This window comes from Helobdella robusta (assembly GCF_000326865.2).
Source record: "Helobdella robusta unplaced genomic scaffold HELROscaffold_4, whole genome shotgun sequence".
NCBI lineage: Eukaryota > Metazoa > Annelida > Clitellata > Rhynchobdellida > Glossiphoniidae > Helobdella > Helobdella robusta.
In genome coordinates, this window is record NW_008704902.1 from 2,770,614 (window position 1) to 2,797,611 (window position 26,998).

At 32.0% G+C, this 26,998-nt stretch overlaps 2 protein-coding genes across 2 annotated transcripts; one reads left to right on the plus strand and one right to left on the minus strand.

Moving 5' to 3' along the window:
* Positions 1-1,257: 1,257 nt before the first annotated feature.
* On the minus strand, positions 1,258-4,339 carry HELRODRAFT_162330 (hypothetical protein; the record flags this gene model as incomplete). Its single annotated transcript, XM_009024568.1, has 3 exons — positions 1,258-1,290; positions 3,426-4,159; positions 4,255-4,339. 3 exons carry the CDS (start codon positions 4,337-4,339, stop codon positions 1,258-1,260), a joined length of 852 nt encoding a protein of 283 aa, XP_009022816.1.
* Positions 4,340-5,769: 1,430 nt separating this feature from the next.
* Positions 5,770-9,358, plus strand: HELRODRAFT_144940 (hypothetical protein; the record flags this gene model as incomplete). Its single annotated transcript, XM_009024569.1, has 4 exons — positions 5,770-5,835; positions 7,422-7,569; positions 8,081-8,184; positions 9,221-9,358. Coding segments are annotated over 4 exons (456 nt in total), but the record flags the coding sequence as incomplete, so codon positions are not given.
* Between the last annotated feature and the right edge of the window lie 17,640 nt (positions 9,359-26,998).

Here is a 26,998-nt window from a genome sequence, read left to right on the forward strand (position 1 = left end):
AGCTTTAACAACTGAATCTTTATTTTCTGACCCATCCAGATGACTTTAGCTTTTTTATCAATTCGCTTTTCTTGATAAATCTACATTATGTCATCAGCTGTAATTAATATTGAGTCTTTTTCATTGTATTCTGAATTATTATTATGAACATTTGATTGACTCAGCTTGTGTATTTATATGCTTCATCTCTAGCATGAGATAGATTGGAATATTTTAGCACTTGAACAAGGTTCAGGACCAAAGGATCATTAAGCCATCAGGCAGCATCATTAAAAAGCCTTCTGGTTTCAGGTTTTTTACCATCAATATCTAAAAATATCTCTTTCCAGTTGATATTGGATCTTTTACTTTTGCTCAACTCTTCAACTCTTAATGTGTTTCAAATTTGAATACCTCACGTTATTGTTGTTGCCCTGTTGCAAACCTCATGTCCAAACTTTTCTGCATATTGAAACTTTGTCTGCCAGCTTGTCTACATCATATCATTTACATCTGCCATTTACTGTCACCTCCCGTCATCTATCACTCAATACTAAAGTCATTCTTCAAAGTAAACTCAAGTTTTTTATAGACTTCCTTTTTTCATTTGTTTTTGAATTTTTGCTATTTCTGGTTTATTTCAATCCTCTACAAACTCTACAAGAGTTTTGTATAAATGCAGCACACAAAATTCATCATTTTTGCTGTTTAATTTGCTGATAAATTGCATCATGTCCTGTAAGCAAAGTAAAGCAATTAGAAATTTTTAAAGTTTTCAGTTGGAAAATGATGCCAATATTTTTCTTTTTGATAATGAGCTTTTAGGTTATAAGGCATATATATAAGATCTGCAACTACACAATTTTAGAATAGTTCTTCGAATTATTTTTTATAGTTTGTAATTTATGTTATATTCTGTAATTTATAATTTTCAGCTTTTGTTTAATTTTTGTCTTTATTTGCCAGTTGTGATGATGTAATTTGTATTTGATCAAAGTTTCAGTCTTGACAACAGTACATATCTTAAGCCCATAATTAATCTACTGATCACTTCAATGATGCTTTCATGTTTTATATTGTTAACTAGATATAGTTACAAAATGTTAAGCTAGCTGTCTGGGTTAATTGAAGAGTTTTAATTATTTGGTACTTAGTGCAATTGTTACAAGTTTAGTGTATTGGCTGGGAAAGGTTTTAATGAGAGAACTCTAGTAATTTTTTTTATTGATTTAAAATAAATTAGACTGGGCTCATTGCCCTTTAATTTATTTTAGGCAGTTAATATTTTTGTGATTTGTTTATTGATTTTTTCTGCAAATTTATTTTATGTTGATTATTGTTAGCATTAATTTGGCTCATAAATAACAAAAATTTCAAATGTATTCAAGGTTTTATTGCTGTTACAACAACAACAACACACGTTTAGACGTCATTTTCCCCGAGATTGGGGGTTGCCGTTTGGCTACCTATGATGAAACCGAAATATCCCTCGACGCCATCCACATCTGTCACTCGCCTCAGTATCACGCAACCCCGCCTTCACCCTGTCCTTCTCCACCTGCTCTCTCCATCCCAATCGCGGACGACCCCTTCCTACCACTCCTTCAACCTCGAACTCCAATACTCGCCTAATCCCGATCCTTTCATCCCTTCTCAACACATGCCCATACCACCGCAATCTCAATCTCCTTATCAATGTCACAATGTCCTCATTCAGTCCCATCATTGACATCAGCTCTGTACTACTCCTCCTATCTTTCACTTTAACCCCACACATCATCCTCACCATAGCTCTTTCAGCCCTCTGCAGTACACTTTCCTCCTCTCTCCTCAATACCCAAGTTTCACCACCATATACCATCGCTGCTCTCACACATGCTTTATATACCCTCCCTTTCATCTTCACTGACCATTTCTTTCCACACAATACCCCACCCAGTTCCCTAAATTTCATCCATCCTACACGAACTCTAGCCGTAACTGCACTCAAACATCCTCCATCCGCGTTTTGCTTATCCCCTTAGTAAACAAAGCTTTCCACCCTGTCACATACCCCACAGGGGTCTATTTTACTTATCACTCGCTCCCCACCTTCCCCACTCACCATTACCTTCGTCTTACCAATATTAACTTTTAATCCTTTCTTTTCAATAACACTTTTCCATCTGTCAAATTTTAACTGCAATTCTTTCATTCTATCAGCCATCAAGACTAAATCATCTGCATACAAAATCTCAAATAACAACCCCTCCATTATGTTTCCACACACAACATCTATCACAATTTCAAACAGAAACGGTGATAACACTGATCCTTGATGCACTCCTACCTTAACACTAAAAGCGTCCGACATCCCCCTTCCAACCCTCACCTTTGTCTTTTCCCCTTCATACAGCTGCATCACAGCTTTAACAAATCTCTCATTCACTCCTTTCTTCCTCAACGCATATTCAATGACCTGCCTCGGTACTCGATCAAAAGCCTTTTCTAGATCCACAAAACACATGTACAATCTTCGTTTCTTCTTTCTATAATTCTCCTGCAACATTCTCACCATGAACAACGCATCCACCGTTCCCCTACCAGGCATAAACCCACATTGCATTTCATTAACTGTCACCATATTTCTCAACCTCCTCTCAAGCACCCTCTCCACTACCTTCATTCCGTGCTCTAGCAATTTCACACCCCTATATGACTCACAATCTCTCACATCTCCTTTGCCCTTATACAACGGCACCAACACACTGTGTCGCCTATCCTCAGGTATACCTTCATCATCAAACATGCTGTTAGCAATTCTCATCATAACTTCAATTCCTATCACCCCACTCGCTTTTATATGTTCTGCCGCCACTTCCGAAACCCCTGTCGCCTTACCTAGTTTCATTTCTCTAACTGCTTTCTCTACTTCCTCCATCGTCACCTTCTCTATAGGTCCGTGTGTGACCGCGGATTCCACATCTCCATCCCACTCATTCTCTTCATTCATCAACCTTTCCATATGAGCTTTCCACACCTGAGCTTTTTCCTCCTCATCTTTGCACAACTTGTCAGATCCATCCCAAACACATCCATTCCCTATAATATCTTTCCTATCCCTCATTGACTGCTTTGCTACTTTGAACATTTTCCTCGAACTCACATCAAATTCCATTTCCTTCATTAACCTATCTGATGCTTTGGTTATTGCAGTTGCCACTGCCTGTTTTGCAACCTTCTTAGCCTTCCTATACTCAGACTCCGCTTCTTCCGTCATGTCCCTTTTCCATACCCTAAACCTCTCCTTTTTGACCTCCAAAACCCTTCTTATATCTTCATCCCACCACCACGTCTCACCATGCCTACACTTTCCTTTCGTCCATCCACATACTTTATTCAGCTACCTTTACTTCAAATGCCTTCCTCACCTCTGCATCCTGCAACTTCCATGTCTTTTTCTTTACCACAAATTTATCCTTTTTCCTCCTCCCCACTTCTTTTGATGTCACATCCATCACAACCATACTATGCTGCAGCATACCAGATATCACCTTCACATTCTTCACATACTTTCTATGTTTGGCCCTTACCAATATACAGTCTATTACTGGCCTATGCTCCCCTGACCTATATGTAATCAATCGCGCTGGTTCCCTTGTAAACCAGGTATTCCCCACCACCATGCTATGTGCATCCGCCAACTCCAACACTCTACGCCCTTCCTCATTCCGTATACCATATCTCCACCCCCCATGTACACCTTCATATCCGTCTGCATCCGCCCCCACATGACCATTCAAATCACCCAACAACACCACAAACTCATCCAACCCCGCTTGCCCAATCTCGTCAGAAACATCATCATAAAACCTATCCTTCTCCTTTTCCTTCCTACTTTGTTGCGGAGCATATCCTGATATCACCCTCACTATTACTTTTCCAAACACCATCACCACCACAATTACACCATTGCTTCTCCGCCTCACTTCCAACACCTTCTCCACCAACTCTTCTCTTACCATCACACCAACTCCTCCCGTACCATCATTCCCCTTCCACCACAACTTATATCTTCCACCTTTAGCCCCCACAAATCTTGTACCCTCACCCTTCCATCTGATCTCCTGTAATGCAGCCACGTCAACCATTCTCCTCTGCAGCTCCTCCACCACTTCCAAACTTCTTCCTGTTAACGTGCCTACATTCCAGGTACCAAACCTCCAACCCCTTGGTCTACAAGTAGTCCTTCCATCTATAGTGCCACACTATAGAGTGGGGTGTCAGTAGCCAGACCATCCACAGGGCCTTGCACCACAACCCCATGGACTGGGTCTCCGGAGATTCTTCGCACCCTCTTTTGCCGGATACTGAGGGCCATTGTTATTTCCGTCATCATAAGTATTATTTTTTGGCTAGTTTTTACGCAGGACGCCCTTCCTTACGCAACCACAGTTATAAGCGGTGGGCCTAGCTTTTGATGATCCAAACAGATAGGCATGTGTGTGTGTTTTTAGTTGTTTTATTGCTGTTAATAAATTTTAATCTCATGCACTTAGTGCACAATACAACTGTCTTTCACTATTTCATTACATTTTGCATTTATCACCTATCAGATAAATTTTGGAAGTTGTTAATATGCCCTATTTAAAGTTTGTTGCATAGCTCATATCTTAACCAAATAATCAGGTCAGCAGGTAATTGATCTTGAAATTATGACGTGATGAGAGAGCACATGTAAAAGTTATTCACCTTCCCCACAGATAGGCATGTGTGTTTGTACTATGCTTGCATGCGTGTTTGCTTGTACTGCTAAATGATTTTAAATGTTTGCTTTAGTTTGATTTGTGGGAATGTTGCAATGACCTCATGTTCCCTCATTTTTTTCTCCCTTTTTTCTTTTATTTCCTCGCTCTTTTTCTCTCTTCTCTTTTTTTCTCACATTCTTTCTCCTCCCTCCCGTTATGTGTGTTTTTTTTCTTATGCATGTATAAAATATATGTCTTGAGATGCATGTTCATATCTCATATGTCTTGTATATAATTTGCCTTAGCATAAATTTGGCTCATAAATAACAAATATATATATATATATATATATATATATATATATATATATATATATATATATATATATATATTGGAAAATATATATATGTATATATATATACAATTAACACGCTTTATTTTTAATTTGTACAGTCATTTAGCTGTATGGTTAATGTACCTGAATTTATTTTTAAACATTTTATTTAAATAGTATGATGAAAAAGAAGAAAGGGTTCAGTTTTCCAATGTGATCTTATAACAATTTCAAATGCTTCTACTATTTTTTCAAAATCTGAACTAAGATGAAATAAAAAAATGGTTACAAACAGCCAGTTAATCCAAAGCAGAGATGAATGTTTTTTAATAAAACATTTGTAAGTCATGTTAGCATGAACATGCTTGTGACTAACACTTTTTGAACTTTGTCTCTCTTTAATCTCTGTATATGACTTATAAACTTAAAATTTTTAGCTAATGTTTCTTTGATTTATAACCAGATAATTTTACATATTTCCTTCACAGACGTAGCTTAATTTATTTCATCCTTTTAAAAAATAAATAATGATTCATTTATTGCAAGTTCTGTGTTAATTTGAATAAAAAATTTTTTATTTTTTAATTGGATCCTTAAGTATTAACTTGGCTCATTAATTTTTGAACATTCAACAGATTTATCCTGTGAAAGAAATAGTTTCTGTTATGGAAAATGAGTAACAACATTACCACCAGCAACAACAATAATGACAACGAAGATTCAACGTGTTGTCAAGTGTGTACAGACCCTGCTGCAGCTTTTTACTGTGGAGCACAAGTTTGCGAAGCCTGCAAGGTGTGCTACGCTGCTGTGTTTCATATCTCTTTTTAACGTTGTTATATTTTCATTCAATTTTGTTATTTATTAAAAACTAAACTGACACTGAAATGGAGTAAGTGACCAGGTGGGGGTCCTTAAATATTCTGTTGGCAGATGTTCTTGATAATGTAGCATCATGCATAAATACATTTAGATTGCTTGGTATTAGTTCTTTACTCAATATAGAAAGAAATTAAAGGGTTGTTTTATGTTTATTTTTGCAGGTTTTATTGTTTAAATTTTGAAAAATATACTTTGAACTTACATCATGCTAAGCTTATTTTTGGCAGTTTCACTTTTTTTGACTACTTGCCAATAAAATTTAGCAAACATGAACTGATAGTCAGAGATAAGAGTGCCATTTATAACTGTAGTAGATGTGTGTCAATATGTGCATGTTTATAGTACACGAAAAAACATATGTTTTTAGCGTTTATAAATGTTTATAAATGGCACTCTAAGATGTTAAGCATCTTAGAGTGTTTACGGCAGTCCAGCTGAATTTTTTTACGAGAAAGTCTAAAAAATCAACTGACATTTTAATTGGCGTTGTCTCAAACTAATTTTTTTCAAAAAATTTGCAAACATTCAAATAAATGTTTTTTGGAATGATAATAATTTATCTTAATTATGGAATGAAGTAATGATGATCAATGCTGTTATTGTTATTATTATCATGAGAGATTTTAATGGAAAAAGACAAAATTTTCATTGTCAGAAAATGTTGAACATACTCTTACATGAGCCATCAAATAGAAGAATAAATTTTAAATGTTTGAATTAAAAATTTGATATGTAGCAATTTATTTTATCAGCGTGACAAAGGCGTCTATTATTGAAAATGTTGAATAACAGGGATTCATTGTTAGTAAATTCATAGTTTGTGAAATGTGATGGTTAAATTTCTTGATTCAAATGTATAATTTCAAATGATCTAGTCATATGTGCATTTACTAGTAGTACGCTGTACACTGTTTATTAAACTGATCAGGATGATTTATATTTTGAACAATTTTTCAGTTTTTAAATTTGAAGCGTCATTATATGCTTCAGCGCCTCTAAAATTTTTTGTAAAACTTATTTTCATTAGAAAATGTAATTGGGGCATAGTTATTTAACTACTAAATTAATGTTGGCTAGGCTTGTTTTTATAATCTTTCATCATAGTTTTCGTAGGAAGCAATAAAAATTTTATTTGTTTGTGTCTGTGAAAAAAAAGACTTATGTTTAAAATAGTAATCTTCAAACAGCTAATTTGGAATTTGCATTTTTTGTTGAAATTTGTTGTCTGTAACACAAAGACAACTGAAAACTATAACTTTTTTTGATGCATCACTTGCCTAATTACAATGTTTACCTGTACATTTAAACATGTATTTCCATAAATTTAATCACATCCTTTGTATTATTGTATCAACTATGTTATTTTAAACTTCTGAAAATAATTTTTGATATTGTCTTTGATAAAACAAAATAATCTTTTGTTATTATTGAGACAAAAAGCATTATTTAATTTTCCACCTTAATTAGAAATAAATTACTAATTTTAATTTGTTCCACAGAAATTTTTTATAAGGTCATGGAAGAACAGCACAGAGAATAATTATGTGTGTCTGCAAGACAGGAAATGTGTTTTGACAAAAGAATCTAGAAAGCACTGTGCATATTGCAGATATGACAGATGCTTACAATTAAAGATGTATCTACCCGGTTAGATATTTATCATACACAGTTCATGTCTGTTTTTCCTTATTTAAACATGTATGTAATTAAATTTGAAAATCTAAATCAGAATTTCGTTTCATTATTATTATTCTTTTGTTCGTCCAGTCTTTTAGCAGCCAGTAATTGAAATTTGAATTTGCACATTGTAAAGTAACCTTAGTGATCACTCATCTACTTTGAATCTGCTTGTCTAAATGGCAATGAATCAACTAACTCATCTATGAATTTGTTTTCAATCTTTTAAATTTAAAATCTATTCATTTACAAGTGCAATGTTGTTGTTGGTGTTTTACCTATGCCTATAAAAAATATTTTAATCGTTTCCTTTCACCTTTGTGGGCAACAACCTAATTTCAATTTGCATAATGAAATAAAATTGTTTTTTTCATTTAATGAGAGTTCTCTTTGTTTTGTAAAAACTCTAATTTGTTATGTACTGTAATATAAATTTGCAAAAATTGTCTAAATTATTTTTAAAACTGCATTAAAAACCAAGGTGGACCAAGGGTATCACAAGAAATCAGCCAGGTTCCATGCAGAATATGTGGCGCTCCATCATCTGGATTTCATTTTGGAGTAATAACCTGTGAGGGATGCAAGGTTTGATGGTAGTTGTTGTTTGTTCTACAACATAGAGCTTTTAGTTGTTGTTTGTTCTGCAACATACAGTTGTTAGTTGTTTGTTCTGCAACATACAGCTGTTAGTTGTTGTTTGTTCTGCAACATACAGTTGTTAGTTGTTGTTTGTTCTGCAACATACAGCTGCTAGATGTTATTTGTTCTGCAACATACAGCTGTTAGTTGTTATTTGTTTTGCAACATACAGCTGCTAGATGTTATTTGTTCTGCAACATACAGCTGTTAGTTGTTATTTGTTTTGCAACATACAGCTGCTAGATGTTATTTGTTCTGCAACATACATCTGGATTTCATTTTGGAGCAATAACCTGTGAGGGATGCAAGGTTTGATGGTAGTTGTTGTTTGTTCTACAACATAGAGCTGTTAGTTGTTGTTTGTTCTGCAACACACAGTTGTTAGTTGTTGTTTGTTCTGCAACATACAGCTGTTAGTTGTTGTTTGTTCTACTACATACAGCTGTTAGTTGTTATTTGTTCTGCAACAATCAGCTGCTAGATGTTATTTGTTCTGCAACATACAGCTGTTAGCTGTTGTTTGTTCTGCAACAATCATCTGTTAGTTGTTATTTGTTCTGCAATGGACAGCTGCATATTTACCATCTTTAGGTTAACATTAATGAATGTTCTTATTTCGTCTGTTAATTGTGGCATGAAACCAAGTTGATCGATATGTGACTATCTAGCTAAAAAGACCATCTGATGCAAACCTGTTTTAGAAATGAAACAACATTATTTTTCATTATTATCATTCTTCTAAAGATTATTTTGGAATTTTTTCAATTAACTTTGCAAATAAATAATTAGCATAGTGTAATAATGTTAATCTTATATCACTAAATAATAGTTTGTAATTCAAAGCTGAAAAAATTATTTTTATCTATTTTAAAAAATTCATTTCATGACTAATGGTTGTTAAGTTTTTTAACAGAGATAGTTGCTAAAAATTTTGGAGAAGCACTACAAACCATTTAATTCATAATGACGTTTTTTTATTCAGGGATTTTTCCGTAGACGCTGCCATGACAACCGATTTGACAAGTTCAAATGTAACGAAAATAATTGCTGTGTCATATCCGCTGCCAACAGGAGCATGTGCAGAGCATGTCGGCTAAGAAAGTGCTTGGACTCTGGAATGGTTGCTGAAAGTATGCGTTATTTTCTTATCCCTCTTTTTAAATATTTTTGTGATGTTTTTCCTTTTTTTAAAAATTGTTATTTAGTTCCGAGCTTTTCCGTTCTTATTGCATGCAATGCCTTAACTTAAAAAAAGCAATTTGTTGTCTCTATTAATTCATTAATATCCATATGCTACTCTTGAAATGCAACAGGAAGAAAGTTTACATGAATACCAGGGTACTGGTTTCAACTTTGAAATTACATTCATTTACATTTACATTTCCTGTGCTGGTCTTACTAACTTCAGATTTATTTTTTATTATGAATAAAACTTCAATGAATTGATGTACGTGAGGTGTTTTGATTTTTATTTTATTAACTTTTTTGAAATAGTTGAACGTTTAACGTTGTTGTCTTGTCTGTGTAGTTGTAAGTTTTTTGTGGTAATGGTTGTTTGGATGTAAATTGTGTTATTCCTATGCATGTGGCTTCCTGATGTGAATGTGTGCTTTGTGCAATATTTTTAAAATATTGTCGTTTCATTGTTCCTTTTTCTTGTAAATGTTGTGTTGTATGCGTTTATAATTGTAAACCAGGGTATAAAAAATGTAATGCATTAAGTAAATATGAAATTAAATTGATAAAGTTGATGTGATGTGAGCATGAGATGACCTGATGCAGGAAATACATGAGAAAAGCATTCTAGCCATTTTAAAGAAATAATTTTTGTGACCTGTTGTGAAATTGATATATATTGTGTTAAAATATTGAATAATAATTGTACATCAACTTTGTGCAGAGTGTCGTATTGGCAGGCAGCCCAACATCGTCATCCACAAAACTAAATTGGAAATGCAAAAAATTCTCAACGAGTCACTGATTAATAATAACAATAAAGATTATTTTCCGACATCAAAAAGTAGCGAGAGCTCAGCGGCACTTTCTTCCAAATTTACGCCTACAACTTCTACCAGTGCACTCATCAACCATCGTCAAGATTCGCTAAAAGTTGAGAACAATTCCCATTACATTCTAAACGACAATGTACATTCTAATGTTGCCCATGATAACACTTTTGATGGCAATAACAAATATGTAACTGGCCCTGTTGCATGTGGTAACCTTTGCTCCCTCCAATCACAATATACTTCTAAACATGTTTCCAATCTTAAAAGATTCATTATGAACAAGCAGGTCTGCCGACATAGCAATGTGTATTCAAATACTTGTACCGAACCAGATCAATGTAATTATTTCTACGATTGTCACCAACAAAAAAATAACAGCGCAACTGTTGATAGACCTGAAATTGGCAGCAAAGATGCATTTGACTATGCTGATAGCATCCAGGCAGGGATTCCTCCATCGTTTTCAAGCACTAACATTACCTCGTTACGATCTCCACATCGGCCTCCTGCACTTCTCAGTGTTGCACATGCAGAGGCAGCATTGCAGACCTCATTGATCTCACCTGGAATACCCGAGGAGCTACCAGCTGTTAAGATTGAACAGGACAACAACAACAACAACACAGATTTCAATGATGGTTACTCTTACAAATATCTGAGTAAAACAATTTTCGGACGAAGCGTTAATGATATCATTGACATTATAGGCAATGCGTTCAACTGTTTAATTCCTATTATTACCAGGGTTAGACCTTGTTTTATTTTTTTCCCTAATTTTGTTCATATGCATCATTTAAATACTATTTACATAATGCTCTGATTATCATATAAGTGGTATAAATTGTAATTATAGATGGTTATTTCTTGTGCACGAATTTTCTGTCTTTTTTTTATCCCTATTTTGTTTCATTTTCACCATTCACCTTTCAGGACAGTATAATATGATGATCACTAATTTATTTCTTATTATTTTTCTTCATCCTTTTGATTGCTGTAATTCTCAATCATGAAAAATTATACATTCATTTAATAAATGAAACATATTTATTTTTTTCAAATAAACATGTGGTTTTCATCTACGTATGGGGTGGGGTTTTCATATATGTGTGTGGTTTTCATCTACGCATGTGGTTTTCATCTGTGTATGTGGTTTTCATCTATGTATGTGGTTTTCATCTGCGTATGTTTTTCCGACATCAAAAAGTGACAATAGTTCAGCGACACTTTCTTCTAAATTTGCGCCTAAAAAACATGCCATGACATCACTACATAGTTGTTGAATTATTCTACACGCAGCATGAAGAACAGACAGTTAATGATGACATGTCACGTTTGGAAGTCTGGCAGAGAGCGATGAAAAGATTTGAAGTTAATGTAAGAGCTTCACTTGCATTTGCAAGAAAAGTTCCCGGTAACTGTTTTATTTTTAAATTGTAACAAAACCATTTTGTTTTATGTTATATATATATATATATATATATATATATAATATATATATATATATATATCTTTTTGTTTTTATTTTAGTCCATTAGAGATTTTCTTTTAAACAGTTAATGACATTAATATATCTTAAATATTATAAACTTAATTAAAGATTTTGGAAATGATTTGATTACAAAGGTTTCAAAGTACTTCCTCTATCATCACAAATTGAGCTGATCCAGTATAGCATGTTTCCTGTCATATTAGGCACAATGTCCCTTGCTTACGATCACGTCATTAAACTGGTCAACTTTTTCATGTGGGACAACAAAGAGAAAGAGGTTGATGTTATTTATTGAAATGTTTGTTCATCATTGTGCAGTTACTCATTTAATAAGTTCTAGTTTTAAACTTTTTATTTGAAATATTAATTTCAGCTGATCCTAACTAATTTCTCTTTCTTCAAATTTATTGAAACGGCAATAATGAACATCGGGGACATCGTGAAGACATTAAAAATTGATAACATTGAATTATCATTCGTACTCTCAATATTCCTGCTAAGTACAAGTAAACAAATTTTTTTTCTTGCCTTGCCATACTTGCATTCGTGTTTTTTTTTAAATATTTAAAAATATTAAACGTACAAACTTTATTGGCATAAAGGTAACAATTTTGAATACAAGGAGCTACTTATCGACGCTTTGAAGTTCTATGTAACCAGTTAGATTTGTTTTACATGAATCATTCTTTTTTAAATTTTCAAAACATCTTTCACTGCATACTTATGAGAATAATACGCTTTTTACTTACACTGTCGTTATTTTACGTTGGATTTGTGGCTTGAGAAGTTACGATCATAATTGATAAATCTATTTGATCACTTGCTCAGGTACATTTGGTAGAGACTCGCAACGCCACAACCAGATCCTCATGACTTTGAGAGCATTAGTGGTGGCTAACCAGAAACACAAAGAGATGATTGTACATGTGAGAAATTTAAAACTGCCCATTCCACAACTCTTCGAAGAAACGTTTATGAGTGACACCATGTCCTTTGGCGTGTAAACTTTTTTGCCTCTGATCATTAAATATTGGGAGTAATAATGTTTAAATAATTATATTGACAATATTACTAATAAATTAATAAAAATAAAGATCCAGCGATACGCTGGTTTCTTATAAGTGCATGTTGTTCGTTGAATGATGAATTTGATAAGTACTTTGTTTAAACGATTTCAAGTTTGTACACTTGCTTTTGAATGGCACGCAATATGCGTAAGGATGTTGCTCAATACGTACAGTACAATTTCTTTTCCTGTTAATTCTAATTCGTTGTTTTTGTAATGGATCACATACTAACAAATGACTTACCTTGGAAAATCCGGTTATATCATAAATTTTTGTATAAATTATTCTGTTAAAAATATATTTTTAAGCGATTGTCATTTTTTCATTTGATATTGTGATAAATTCTATCGGTGAGAAAATTGTTATACTACTCTTGCCTGAGATTTTTCTCAATTTTAATATTTATAAATGAAATAACTTTTATTATTTTTCTATAATATATTTCCTATCCTCGTTTCAACCTTATTCAAAGGATCAATCTTCATTATTATTTTTTTCAATCAGCCAGTTCAAGTTGTTATTGCGCTTTCGAGAGTTATATTTTATTTAGATTGTACAATCAGCATAATGTAATTTGTTTTTGGGTGTTTGTAATGTATCTTCTAAGTGTCTTCAAACTATTTTCTCCTAATCCATATTTCAGCTCATCCACTTTTATTAATTTAATACTTTATTTAACTTATATTCTGCTGTAAAAATGATTTGCTATACGCGCAAAGTTAATTTAAATTAATTAAAATATTATTTTGGTTCAGTGATATTGATGTATTGTATATGAGTTTTGCAATGTTAGTTTTTTGCTTTTGTAATATTACAAGATTGTTTATGTACAAATTAATCATTCGTTTTTCAATATTTTGTTACATTTCAAAATTTGTTTATGTACATGTTGATCACTCAATTATGGCTTGATGTTATTTACCTAATTATTTTTTAATTATCTTTTTCAAAATTAAATATTTTTACCCATCTCATTCATTTTAATACATTGAAAAATAATATTTATCGTTGAAACTTTCTATTTATTTTTATAAGTCGCAGTAACCAAGAGATAAAGTGTTATCATAATTAGAGAAACTTATTGGACGGTAGCCTTTGAAATGGGTTAAAGGCGTTTCACCGACATCCTTAGGGTTTTGCACGTTGAAATTACTCCTTGGCAGCGTCGCATAGTGCAGGTTGTTCCCCGCGTTATTTAATTTGGTAAGATTTCGTCTTTCATTTGTAGCATCGTAGTCATCTTTTATCCACGGTCTGTTCAACTGATTGAAGACATTTGAACTTGCTTCCTTGCTTCTGGTCTGAATTGTTTCGTTTGGCTTCGATGACACTGTCCAGTTCTCAGACATTTCTCGTCTTCTAAGGAACATTTTTTGACCCTTCGAATTTTTATTATCTGGTGACAATACCGATAGCGCTATACTTTTCGCCATCTGGACTTTGTTTCTCATCGTCGTCTTCTCTTCATCTTTTGTATTTTCAAATTCCGATAGGACTGCAAATAATTAATTTTAAAGTGTTAAATAATAACAATGTTACAATTCTAATTTAAACAGCTTGAAAAATTTTATTGAACTTGAATGTCCACGTCTAAATGGTTTATTTTGTCATATTTAAAATCATGCAAAGGTAAGTTTTCTTATAATAGCATGCACATTTTATTTAGTGTTATGTCATAGTTTTGCTATAATTAATGCAACCACAAATTTACTAGATATCAAATATCAACTTTATTGCCGCAGTAAGAGGGTGTAAAAATGTTTAGTACTTACGTGAATAAGCATTGCTTGGCGTTTTACCCTTAATCATAAGTATTCCTTGGATTGGTATGGGAGGAGCAGGTGGAGGAGGTGCACTGTAAATGGGGATTGTTTGATCAGATATATGTTTATCTCGATTTGTGAGCAGCGAATCATTTTCGTTGTAATTTGATGAATCCAAACTCTTCGATGGTTTGTCAACAGCTGGCTCAGATGCATTATGTAAATTACCTACGTTGTACAACTTCAAAATATTTGCTGGTTTAAAGAATGTTGCCGTGTTAAAACGGTCTTCGGACAGATTTGTGTTCATTTGAAAAGGACTATCTAATTTGTGATTGTAACCGTTCTTGATGAAGTTGTAATCAAAATTGTTTTTCGCAACTTCTATGTTGTGCGAATTTACTTTTCCTAAAGAAGGTTCATAGTTATACGAATAATTTTCGAAACGTGTCGAAGTGTTCGCTATTTCGTTGAAAGGAGTTTTTTCAGTTTTGCTAATTACACTTTTTGGAGCCGTCGTTTGTTTTAAAAATTCATAATCTTCTTTTTCAAAAATGTTTTCATTCCCGTATAAAACTGCTGGCTCATAGCAAAAAGTTTTAAAATTGACTGTAGTCGATCTAAGTCTGTTGTCCAACAAATTGAGACCCCAATTTTTGTTGGGTTCTAAATCTTTCATGGGTTGAACTTCTTTATACTGAGTTTGTGGTTGGCAAATGCTTATTCGATTAGCTTCTGAAATAAATTTTGGACTTATTTCAATAGAATTTTTTGTAGCGTGTGAAGAAAAAGAAATGGGAGTGTTATACACAGTTTTTTGTTGTTCAGAACTGTATGGACTGACCAAAGTCATTGTTACTGATGAAGGTGAACGAATAATTGGCTCCATATAGGACGCAGTGCTTGTTTGAGAAATTCCAAAGTTTACGGTTGGATTTGAAAAAGTTCTCACCTTTGGTACAGGGACTGACAACTCAAACTGTGGCTTCATGAAGAATTCATTTGCAGCAAACGTGTTGCCGCTTTTTTTTCTCAGCAGAGATACTACTTCAGATTCGTTTAATTTCAGCAGTTGACCAACTAATTCTTCACTCGCTTTTCTCCATGAACGTTGAGCTTGCTCTCCTCTGTATATTTAATTAATTAAACTGGGTCACCGTTTTATCAGCAAATTTCAAATTTAAATAGTTAAACCTTAGCAGATGAAGAGTAATGTGATCTTGTAACTCAGTTAGACCAAAAACTGAATTATAAGTCAGATCAAAGCACAAGATGCCGTTTATAGCTATAACAACATCATTTTCTTTCAATCCAGCTTGTTCTGCTTTACTTTCGCTTCTTACCTAAATTATTAATTAGCGGCAATGAGTTTGCGATAGAAACCACATAAAAAAAAAACACACATACACATATGCACTTTCTGTCCATCGAAAGAGAATGGATGTTTAAATTTACAAAATTTATCCTACTAAAAAATTTAAACATTTTGTTTATCATTTAATTTACAGAATTTATCGTACTAAAAAATTTAAACATTTTGTTCATCATTAAATTTACAAAATTTATCGTACTAAAAAATTTAAACATTTTTTTCATCATTTCGTTACCCTTGCAACGTAGACGGCCTCTCCATCGCCCCCAGATAAACGAAATCCATAAGGTGACGTCCCAGGAATTACAATTTGAAAGACATTCATGTTAATTTAGCTTTAATCGAAAATGTTAGAATTAATTTGAAGATGAACAAACATTTATTTGTAGTGCATGGTTCACGTATGTAGTTTGGCAATGAGTTTATATATATGAGCATAACACAAAAATATTTCATTTGTTGTCTGCATCATCAAACATAGCTGCAGTAGGAAATGTATCTGCAAGAGAAGAATTCAAAATATTTCGCTCTTCTTTTTCTTGCAAAATTATTTTAAGGCATAACGTGCATCTTTATTACACATTCATCCTGAAACAGAAAATAAATTTTAAATCAAATTAAAAAATTAAATAGAATAAGGAGAGAAATAGAATATTTTATGTTAAAACACAAATGTTAATAGAGTTTTATATCTTTAATGTTGCAGAAGAAAGATAAGAATGTTAAACTTACACTTTGCGTTTTCATTAAAAGTAAATGTAAATCTTTCACGTAAAAAGATAAAAATGTAACTTTAAAATTAAACAAATTGAATATTAATTGAAAATAATATACTTGCAATTTAGATTAATACCTATTTATTTCAAATAAATTAAAAAGTCACAGACCAATCATCAAAATGCAATAACAAAGATGCACTAACATTTGCATATATGCTTAAAGTTTTTGTAATGCAATAAAAAAACAGTGCGTAAATATAGGACTTGAGTGTTCTTGTACGTCAGTTAGAGCAAAAAACATCCAAATTCAGAAATATGCATCCCTTACGCACGTGTATGTGTGGTGATACGTGTGTGTACGTTCATGCATCAGGAAATATGTAAATGAATGTAATGTGTGTGTGCGCGTTGGTGTGTGTGTGTGTGTGTGTACTTGCGTGAATGTATGCATGTGCAAGCCTTTGGATAAAACCGGCAGCCGTAAAAACTATTATTTCATTCTAACCTTTCAATAAATTTCAGTTTTCAAATCTTGCGCAGAAGTTTTTTCCAAAATAAAAAAAACTATAACAAATTAAGATATTTTGCCTGATCTTGTTAATTAAGTCACCTGAATTTTAAAATGTTTGAGCTAGTTAGTTTCATGAAAACCTTTGTGTACTTGTGAGCGGGTTTAAATGTTTTAACACAGATTGGCAAAAAGAAGTTGACGTTATTTTGTTTATTATTTATTGCGCTTAAAGTACTAAACTTTTGCTGTGGCTGAACCAGGTTTGATTTGGCTATAACTAATATCAGCAAACGTTTGTGAGCCTAAGTTAACAACCATGAAACGGTTTTCATGAGCTGGTATGCTGGCTTTTTAGAAAAGCCTAAGCCGGAGATCGTTCATTGTCAAGGTTTTAGCCTGTTTATCAAAGCTTAAGCATACAAATTATAGTTCACCTTTTGCTACCATCCAATCCGGCTTTATTCATGGATGAGTCATTGAATTTGTTCGCCAATTCGACAAAAGTCAAAAAGCATTATGATTGAAAGCATTCTCTTTCAGTAATAATTATAGAAACTTCAAGAAGTTAACGTTAATTACGATAACGTGGTAGTAATTATTTCATTGTGCAGTTGTCAACAAAACCTATAGAAATAAATCTTGCATCCTCTAACAGGCATGCTAATGCCGGCATTGCAAGATTGTGAAAAAGTTATACAATTGTATGATGTGATGAATAAACGCCGGTAACTTTCCTTTAACGTTCATACATTTCTGGAAAAACTTTCGTCATAACAAAAATTGTTTTCTGATATAACTCGCATTGAGTTATTTTGCCAATAATTTAAAAAATGTTTAAATCTTTTTCGATTTTTTATAAAAAGACAGACTTGGTAAAATTGTATTCGTACTAATTCGTTTATGATAAATAAACCATCTTCTAATCGATTTTTGATTTTTTTGTTCAATTTTTTCAGCGGCAGCTATCGCAAGCGCAACCGCTGCCGCTGAAAAAATTTGGATTACAATAATTTTATTAAAATTTCTTCAAGTGCTGAATGCTTTTCTTGAAAGATGTTTATCTGTTATAGATGACATTTTAATCAGCTCTAGCGCTGTTTGCATAAGTTGGATGGTATAGAATAATTGTGATTTATTTCTTTTTTTGCATTTGGTTATATTTAACATCGGTAAATGAAGTTTTACTAGTCAAATATAACTAACAAAGATGACGATGGAATAAGCGAGAAGTTGATGAAGATGAATGGATCGAGTCGTGTGAAGCGATGACTAAGTGAGACCTGCAATCTTAGAGATAATACGCTGGCGGGTAGAAAGCCAATGAAATGTAGTTAAATAATAGAAGGTTTATCGGTAGAAAAATTGCTTTCATTTAGTCAACGTAAGTTAGGAAAAGCCAGAAAGAAGAGAATTAAAGTAATCAAGATGTAAAAAACCTAAGAGACGAGTCCAAGTAGACATAACATAACATACACTAAAAGAAAGTGGTAAGTCTATCAAGACAGCGGACGCAGCCGATGATGATCAATGGTATCAAAAGCTGCAGAAAGATCTAAGCTGGTCGTGAAGGGGCGGTTTTTCGTGGACAAGCGTGTCTTGTAAGAAGATTGAAAAAATAGAAGATAATGTTATATGAATTAGCATTCTATAAGTTCAAATGATTTAGAAAAATTTTAGATAAAAATGTAGCATAGTGAGTCTAACAGATCAAAACTAGTTTTTTTTAGTAAGACTTGAGCTGTTTTTTAAAAAAAGTTGGAAAGATGATATTTTCAAAAAAAAAAAAGATTTGGAAAGCTTAACAAGTATGGGAACAAAAAGTTAAGAAAAATTTTTCAAAATGTTAGGTTAGGAAAAGAGAAAATTTTTGGAACTTTTTCAAGTCACAGCGGGAAAAGAAAAAAAAATTATGAAGTTAGAGGTCTAGTATTTAAATGGTGTGTTGGGAGGGGTGATGTTTGATGAAGCGATGGTTGTGGCAACTAGTGAATTGATTTTATTTTTTATTTAAAATTATTTGCAAAAACTAATGTACGATTTTCTATACAAGAAAACTGTTGAGTTGAACTTTTAGTTTTAGGAAAAATTTTGTTGAGGAGGCACCAAAGTTCTGTTTGAAGGGTTGCTACATGTGGTGATAAATAGAATCGACCCTAGATTCTAGGGTCGATTCTATTTATCCTAGAAATAGATAAATATTTCTATTTATCTATTTCTAGATAATGGATACGCAACGCATGCGGTACTTTAAGCTTTCTGGTATTCAACTTTGTTGAAATTTGACCTGTGTCACTTGAAACGGCGTTCCAATCAACGGAAGGTCCGTTTGGTAGCAATGACCTATTTGGATTAATAACAACCTCTCTTGCAACAAAAACATTTGATGGGTGCATTCTTTAAAGAAATCCAACTTTTTGTTTAATATCTACTACAAATTGCCTTTTATAGTAGAAATGGAAACTGGAATAATTAACATATAAACGACGAACCAAACCTTTTAAAACTATTTAAACCAACCAACCAAACAACCAACCAGTCAGCCAACCAACCTGTCAGCCCGCCAACCAGTCAGCCAGCCAACCAACCAGCCAACCAATCGACTAACCAATCAATCAATCAACTAAATCACTCTCTAATTAGTTCTTTACATCTATGGGCCTCTATATTTATTTAAATTTACAGTTATTATTTAGGCGATGTTACATACATTCAGTAAATACTTAAGATATATGAATGATGCAAACGCACGCATCCCAGTTGACGTTCAACATTGAATTTTAGTACTAAAATTTAGTGTAGTGGCACCAGCAAAAAATGATCGACCCAATTTTTTGCAGTGCAGTTACTTTTACGCACATGTACTTACAGACAAGCGATCACATGCTTGATTTGAGCTATTTATAATTGTTACTACGTTATCAAGATATATCGTAGTTAACTGCGTGTATGTTCATCATAAGACCTCTCTTGCCTTATTCTATAAATTTTCTTACATTTCAGCTTAAAGGCTGGCTATTTATCGAATAAGTTATTTGGACTTCGGACCTTGATTATAATTTAGGTTAAAATCTTGCACCGCAATAATAAAAAGTAACTATTAAAGGTTTTGTAAAAATTTCTAAGGTAAATATTTTTTCAGTTGATTGTTTTCCTCCGAACAAACATTCATTTTATTTCACTTTGTTACTCAACCCATTTTTGCAGAGAAAATGGCGGAAACTGCTGAACATGCTGTCGTTGTCAAACCAACTGAAAGGATTATACTCATAGCCATTGACGGTAGTGAACATTCGGAAAAGGCGTTCAATTGTAAGTCAATTATCGTATATCTGCTTTTGCATTTTTCTAAATTTCATTTTGGGCCATTTAAATTTTATTTCAGTCAGGGCCAACTGAACTCATAAAACAAAAACATGGGAAAAATTTGAGTTTGAAGTTGAAATTCAAATTTAAACAAATTAAAACAAAAACATGGGAAAAATTTGAGTTTGAAGTTGAAATTCAAATTTTTATCATGTTTTTGTAGTTCAAATTTTGAACTAACTAATTTTTTAAAAACGTGTTTTCAAAAACACAAAAAAGTTGAAGATATGTAAAACTACTAAACTCTAGTCTGAAAAAAGGTCTAACTAACTAAACTAAACTAAAACTAAAGTTATCAAAATTTTCTGAAGCATGCCATGACCTGTTTTATTTTAATTTTTAATAATGCTCGTGTCTCATTTCTCATTTGTATTGCAGTTTTTTTTTCATCAGAGTTTTGTTTGCTGCAGACCACATCATTTTCAAAAAAGGAAAACCGAAAACCATTTCCCTCTCTAAGCCTCTAGTTAATTCATTTATATTTTATAATGAACTCATGTAAAATACTAAAAAAGTAATAATGGCTAGAGTTTTTTTAAAACTAGCTCAACAATTGCAATACAACACACTAAAGTTGCAATGCAACGCATAGAATAAATCACAAAACATTTGCAAATACATAATTTTATTAGTGTTACAATTAGAACAAAATTGTAATAATAAAAAAACTAAAGTAAAGCCTACAGAAGACTAAAAGTGTAAAACTTTACTATATTACACTCTCTGACTATTTGATTAGCATTATTAGACATTTAGTCAGTCAGTGGAAGGTTTTATTTATTAGGAAGAAAATAAATAACTTTTGTATTAGTTTGCCTCATTAATCTTGAATACTAATAATATAATAGTACACTGTATTTGTAAAATTAAGTTTTCATTTAATTTTAATATTAAATAGAGTAAACAGAAAACTAAATTTAAAAAGTTTAGGCTTATATCTGTTATGTTATTTGTAAATTTCCTCTTGTTTTGTAAACACAATTAAACTAATAAATTTTATTATATCAAATTTGTAATTTATCATTGAGATATTTAATTTGTAATTTTTTAGAGATTCTTAAATTTGGAGCAATTTTAAAAATAAGTTATAAAACTATTCATAAAAGTTTTATTTTAACTTTAATTAAGAACAATTAATATTGTTAATGAACTTATTTTTAATAAGTTTTAGATAACAGACATATAAAAATGAATTAAAATGAAAGATTTAATTTTGAAAAATTGTTGTTTTAAAGACTAAACATTGTTAACTTTCAGTTTATGTGGATCACTTGCATCAACATGGAAACAGGTTGTTCCTCATTCATGCTGCTGAACCCCCAATGATGACAAATAGTCGTAAGTTATCCCATACCACTACATGTTAACTTGTACATACTGTTGTGTGCTAGATTATTTTAGTACATTTTACTTTTATTTTGTTCATTTGTTAACAAGTTATCTAGTAGATGTTACATTGTTATAGATTGCCTTAATACATGTTCTTTGTTTATTCATTATTAGTTGTCTAGCACATGCTACTTTGTCTTTCATTTCATTTTTCATTTTCAAAGTTTTATTCATAATCAACAACATATCAAATAAGTGAATAAAAGTTATGAAGTTGAATATGCGGAGACCGAATAAGACTGTTTGTCTTGTGGTGGCCATCGCAGGTAGATACATGAATAGTTAATGAAATAAAATAAGGAAAATAACTGAAGCAGAAAGATAATTGAAGATAAATAAGTAAATGTTCGTGTCATACATATATAGACATATAACTGTAAATGTTCGCTCAGTACATATATAAACACATAAATGTTTAACCATTCATAAAGACCATTCATCCGCATCATTTGTTCTAACGTATTCTTAATATAATATTAGGTGGTGGAGTCGAGATCCAGTGTCAATAAAAAAGCACGGAATTTTGACTTGAAATGTTGTAGGTTTATGATGGCTCTTAGATGGGGAGGTACAAGTTCTGTCCAAATTTTAGGACCTGTTATTTTTATGCTTGTCTGGATTAATTTGAGGCGAGTTTTGTAGATATAGAAGAGAGGGGTGGGTCTAGTGGTTGTAGATTGAACGGAGTTACTTAATGTGTAGAAGTTGATAAAGTGAGGTGGGAGAAGATTGTTGATAAATTTAAAAATGAATAAAGCAGAGTAGTAAAGACAGATGAAGTTAACTGGTAAAATTTTTTTTGCTAGGAAGAAAGGGTTTAGTATAAGAATCGGGTTTGAGGTTAAAAATTAAACGTATTGATCTTTTTTGGGAAAGTATTAGGTTATTCAGGTGGCTTTTTGGACTATTTCCCCATAGTGTGATGCAGTAGGTTAGATAAGGGTAGATGAATGTGTAATAAAGCGTGCAAAGAGCAGAAAGAGAGAGTTTATATTTGATTTTGTAGAAGATGCCTGTGAGTTTGTTGATTTTGTCTGAGGTAGTTTGTAAGTGAGAATTTCATGAAAGATTTTCTGTGATTGTGATTCCAAGAAATTTGGTAGACAGGGTGCGGCTTATAGGAACACCATTAACTAATAGGTTTAGGTTAGGAGCTTGGTTGGTGAGTATTTTTGGGCCAAAAATAATGTATGCACATTTCGAATAATTTATGATTAGTTTGTTATTGGATAACCAGTTAGAGTATTTTTGGAGTTCAAGATTGATATGTTCAGAGCAATCTGGTAGGTTGTTGGAAGTAAAAAGAAGGTTGGTGTCGTCTGCGAACAGTACGTATTTGGTTGAGGGCGAAACATTGCAGAGGTCATTTATGTAGATAGAAAATAGAAGGGGTCCTAGTATGGATCCTTGTGGCACCCCCTGATGAATAAGAGCGTGCTTTGAATTGATGTTGTCCATGGAAACATATTGTGTCCGTGATGAAAGATAGCTTCTCATCCAGTTGTGAGCTGTGCCTCTTACTCCGTAATGATGTAGTTTGGATAGGAGTATTTCGATGACATTGAAGGCTTTGGATAAGTTCAGGAAAATGCCAATAGAAAGATTTTTGTTATTCATTTCATTTAGTATATGCTGAGTGAAGTCAAGAATAGCAAGCTCAGTTGAGTGGTTGGGTCTGAATCCGTATTGGTTATTGCAGATAGTATTGTTGGAGCAGAAGAAATTAGAGAGTCTTTTAAAGAAAAGTTTTTCAAGAGTTTTTGACAGCGGGGAAAGAATGGAGATGGGTCTGTAGTTGTTAATGTCATCTTTGTTTCCTTTCTTGAATACTGGTATGATTTTGGCTATTTTAAATGAGTCAGGAAAGATTCCAGTGCTTAGTGATAAGTTGAAGATATGATTAAGTGGTGATATGATAGAGAAAATTATGCTTTTGATGAGGAACATGTTGAGTCCATCATCTGCATAGCTCTTTTTGTTTTTCAAGATATTAACAGTAGTTAATATTTCTTGTTCAGTAACAGGATATAGACAAATGGAATGGGGTGTGGATGGGCTCATAAAATCTGTAGGAGGTTGGTTTGAGAGTAGTTGACTAGCGATGTTTGCAAAGTGGGTGTTGAGAAGGTCACATATTTCTTGTTTATTTTCAATTGCTTGGTTGTTGATAGTTTGGTGATTGATGAGTTAGGAGGTTGCTTGTTTAGAATTTCTTTGATAGTGCTCCATTTTTATCCAACATTGTTATGTGCATCTTCAAGTTTGTTAGAGAAGTAGTCTCGTTCAGTTTTTCGTTTAATAGATGTGAACATGTTTCTGAAGCTTTTGTAGGTGGCAATGTTGCGGGTGGTTGGATATTTAAGGCTTATGATGTATAGTTTGTTTTTCTTTTTTGCAAGACTTAGAATGTTGTCATTGATCCAGCATTTTTTCTTTTTGTTTTTGACAGGACGGAGGGGGGTAAAAGTGTCTAGAGAGTGAGTTAAGATAGTGTTCAAAACAGAGCAGCAGTCGTTGACATTTTTTAGAGAAGTCGAATTCCAGTTGTAGTTCGATAAGAAATTGTTGATGTTGTTTATAGATTCTTCAGTTAGGTTTCTGAAGTGCTTAATAGGGGCATGGTTTGAGATTTCTGATTTGGAAGCGATGGCGAATATAGGGAAATGGTCAGATATGTCAGACAGAATTATTCCAGTCTTAATGCACACTATTGTGTTACAGGTTGTCCTAAGAAAATTATTTTGTTAATTAGTAACAAGTTTTGATGCTTTTATTTGTTTCTGGTTATTTTAGTACATGTTACTTTTTTGTCATTTGTATGTTCAGCCAATATATAATATTTTATTTCTTTAATTTTTTGTCTCAGTATATTTTAATCTATTCATTTGGTATAGGTTTTTCTATAAATTGTTGGTTTGTTTTATTTGAAGTTATTTTTTTATCAGATAATAATTTTATTTATTTTTATTAAATTTGTGTTTTTTTTGTTTTCCTGATTTAAAACCTGATTAGAGATTTTTTACTTCAGTGGAAAATAACCATTGATTTGGCTCAGTAGTGCTTGTTCATTTTTACATTTCTCTGCTGTTTTGTAAACATGATTTCTTTTATTTCAAAATTGTTATTGCTCTCTGTTCCAATTCAGTTACTCAAGCTTTGTAGCAACTATAAGAATTAGATAACATGAAATTATAAGGATATCTTTACAAATTTTTTGACTCATTTAAAACTTCCTTATTTACAATTAGATTAATTTGCACAAATTGTGTCTCTTCACAAATTTTGCTACTTAAATATTCTGTCATCACCATTGTGGTTAGAATAATTGCTTTGGTTGACATAGATGCAAAGAAGTATAGAATGTCATTAGCATTCTTATGATGTATTTAGCCAGACACTTGAAAATGCACACAGTAAAAGATTCAATGAAAAAGCAACTTGAGGTTAAGTGCAATAATAATATTGACAATGATATCAGCCAAACCTGACATATTGCTACCAACAAGTGAGGGGTTTCTGTTAACAACAACCAAGAGCTGAAAAATATTCATTCTAGCTAAATACAAAAATAGCTTGTAGAAAACGAGCTATACTTTACTATTTAATTAATGTATGAACGGATTAAAAAATTAATGGAAATAATAATATTTCTTTTCATTCTAAACAAAAATCAAACTGACAAATGCGGAGATTAATACAACATTTAAGGCATTATTATGATAACAACATAACAAGGGCATTCAAATATGATAAATTTCCAAAACCTAATTACAAGCATGGCAGGCAATTTTTATAAATTTATATGTTTGATCATGATCACAGAATCATTCTGCTGTATTTTGTATTTTCGATATGAAATTGGTTTTGTTGTATGTATTAAATTTGTATTCAACAACAATAATTTTTTTTACTTGATTTTGTTTGTTTAGTTTTTATCCTTTTAATTTATAGATAGTGAAACGATTGTTTCAGTTACAGGTTAGTTATTTGGTAAAGTAAATAGTTTGCTTCTTGTACAAATTGTCTACCTCTAGGAAATATTTCAAATTTTTGCTTAGTTCAAAATGATTTGTTTCATTATTTGCTTATTACTTATTTTAGCATTTATAAAGGACTCTTAAATCAAACCTGAAATTCATTATTTATTTATCTCTGAATACCTGAGATTTTATTTATTTTAAATATATCAAAGTATTTTTAATAACTTTTTTGTTGAATAAAATAAACTAGCTTCATTCAAGCAGACAATTTTTTTTATAAAAAGTGAGACTGTTTTTTTTAAATTCTGCTGTTCTCACATAATACAAATTTGAAGAAAAGCTAATTGTTTCATATTATTTTGAATTATAATGTTTGCAATGATCTCTGTTTTATAATGTTTTTAATAATTTTGAATTTTAATCTCTTTGCTTTTTAATATTACAGTTGATGGTGTTGTGGTTTGGTTGAAATATGCAAATAATGTTGTCACATTTTTTGGATAACCTGTATTTCACGCTGTGTTAATGTGATAGATGCATTATGTTAATTAGTATGAAAAATTTGCACTAATGCATTGATGAATGTGAAACTGTAAAAAGTAAAACAACGCTAATCAAATAGTAATCAAGATAAATAAATAATTATTCATTGCATATAAGCAATGAATACAATGTAATTTTTAAACTAATTTTCATTATAAATTATTTCAGTGATATCCATTTTACTGTATCATAATAATACAAAACCTAATCATCCAATTGTTTTTTTTTATTATTAAAGTTTATTTTGAAATATAATTGTTAGTTTTTGTTAAGTTTTTATTTTTGAGTAGTTGTACATATGAAGGGCACATCAATTCAACTGCTTGTTCATTCATAAGGTGTGTCTACACTATGAAATGTTTTGTGTCATCTCTTGTAAGAATAGATGTTAACATTCTAAAACTATCCTTGTAGAGATAAATCTAAGCTGTTTGCTACTCAAGGGTTGGGAAGTTTTTCTTTCTATTTTGTTCTTCTTCTTAGAGAAGACATAATGTTATGTGCCTTTTTTTAACTTAATATTTAATATCAAACAATTAATTAAGATTGCCATCA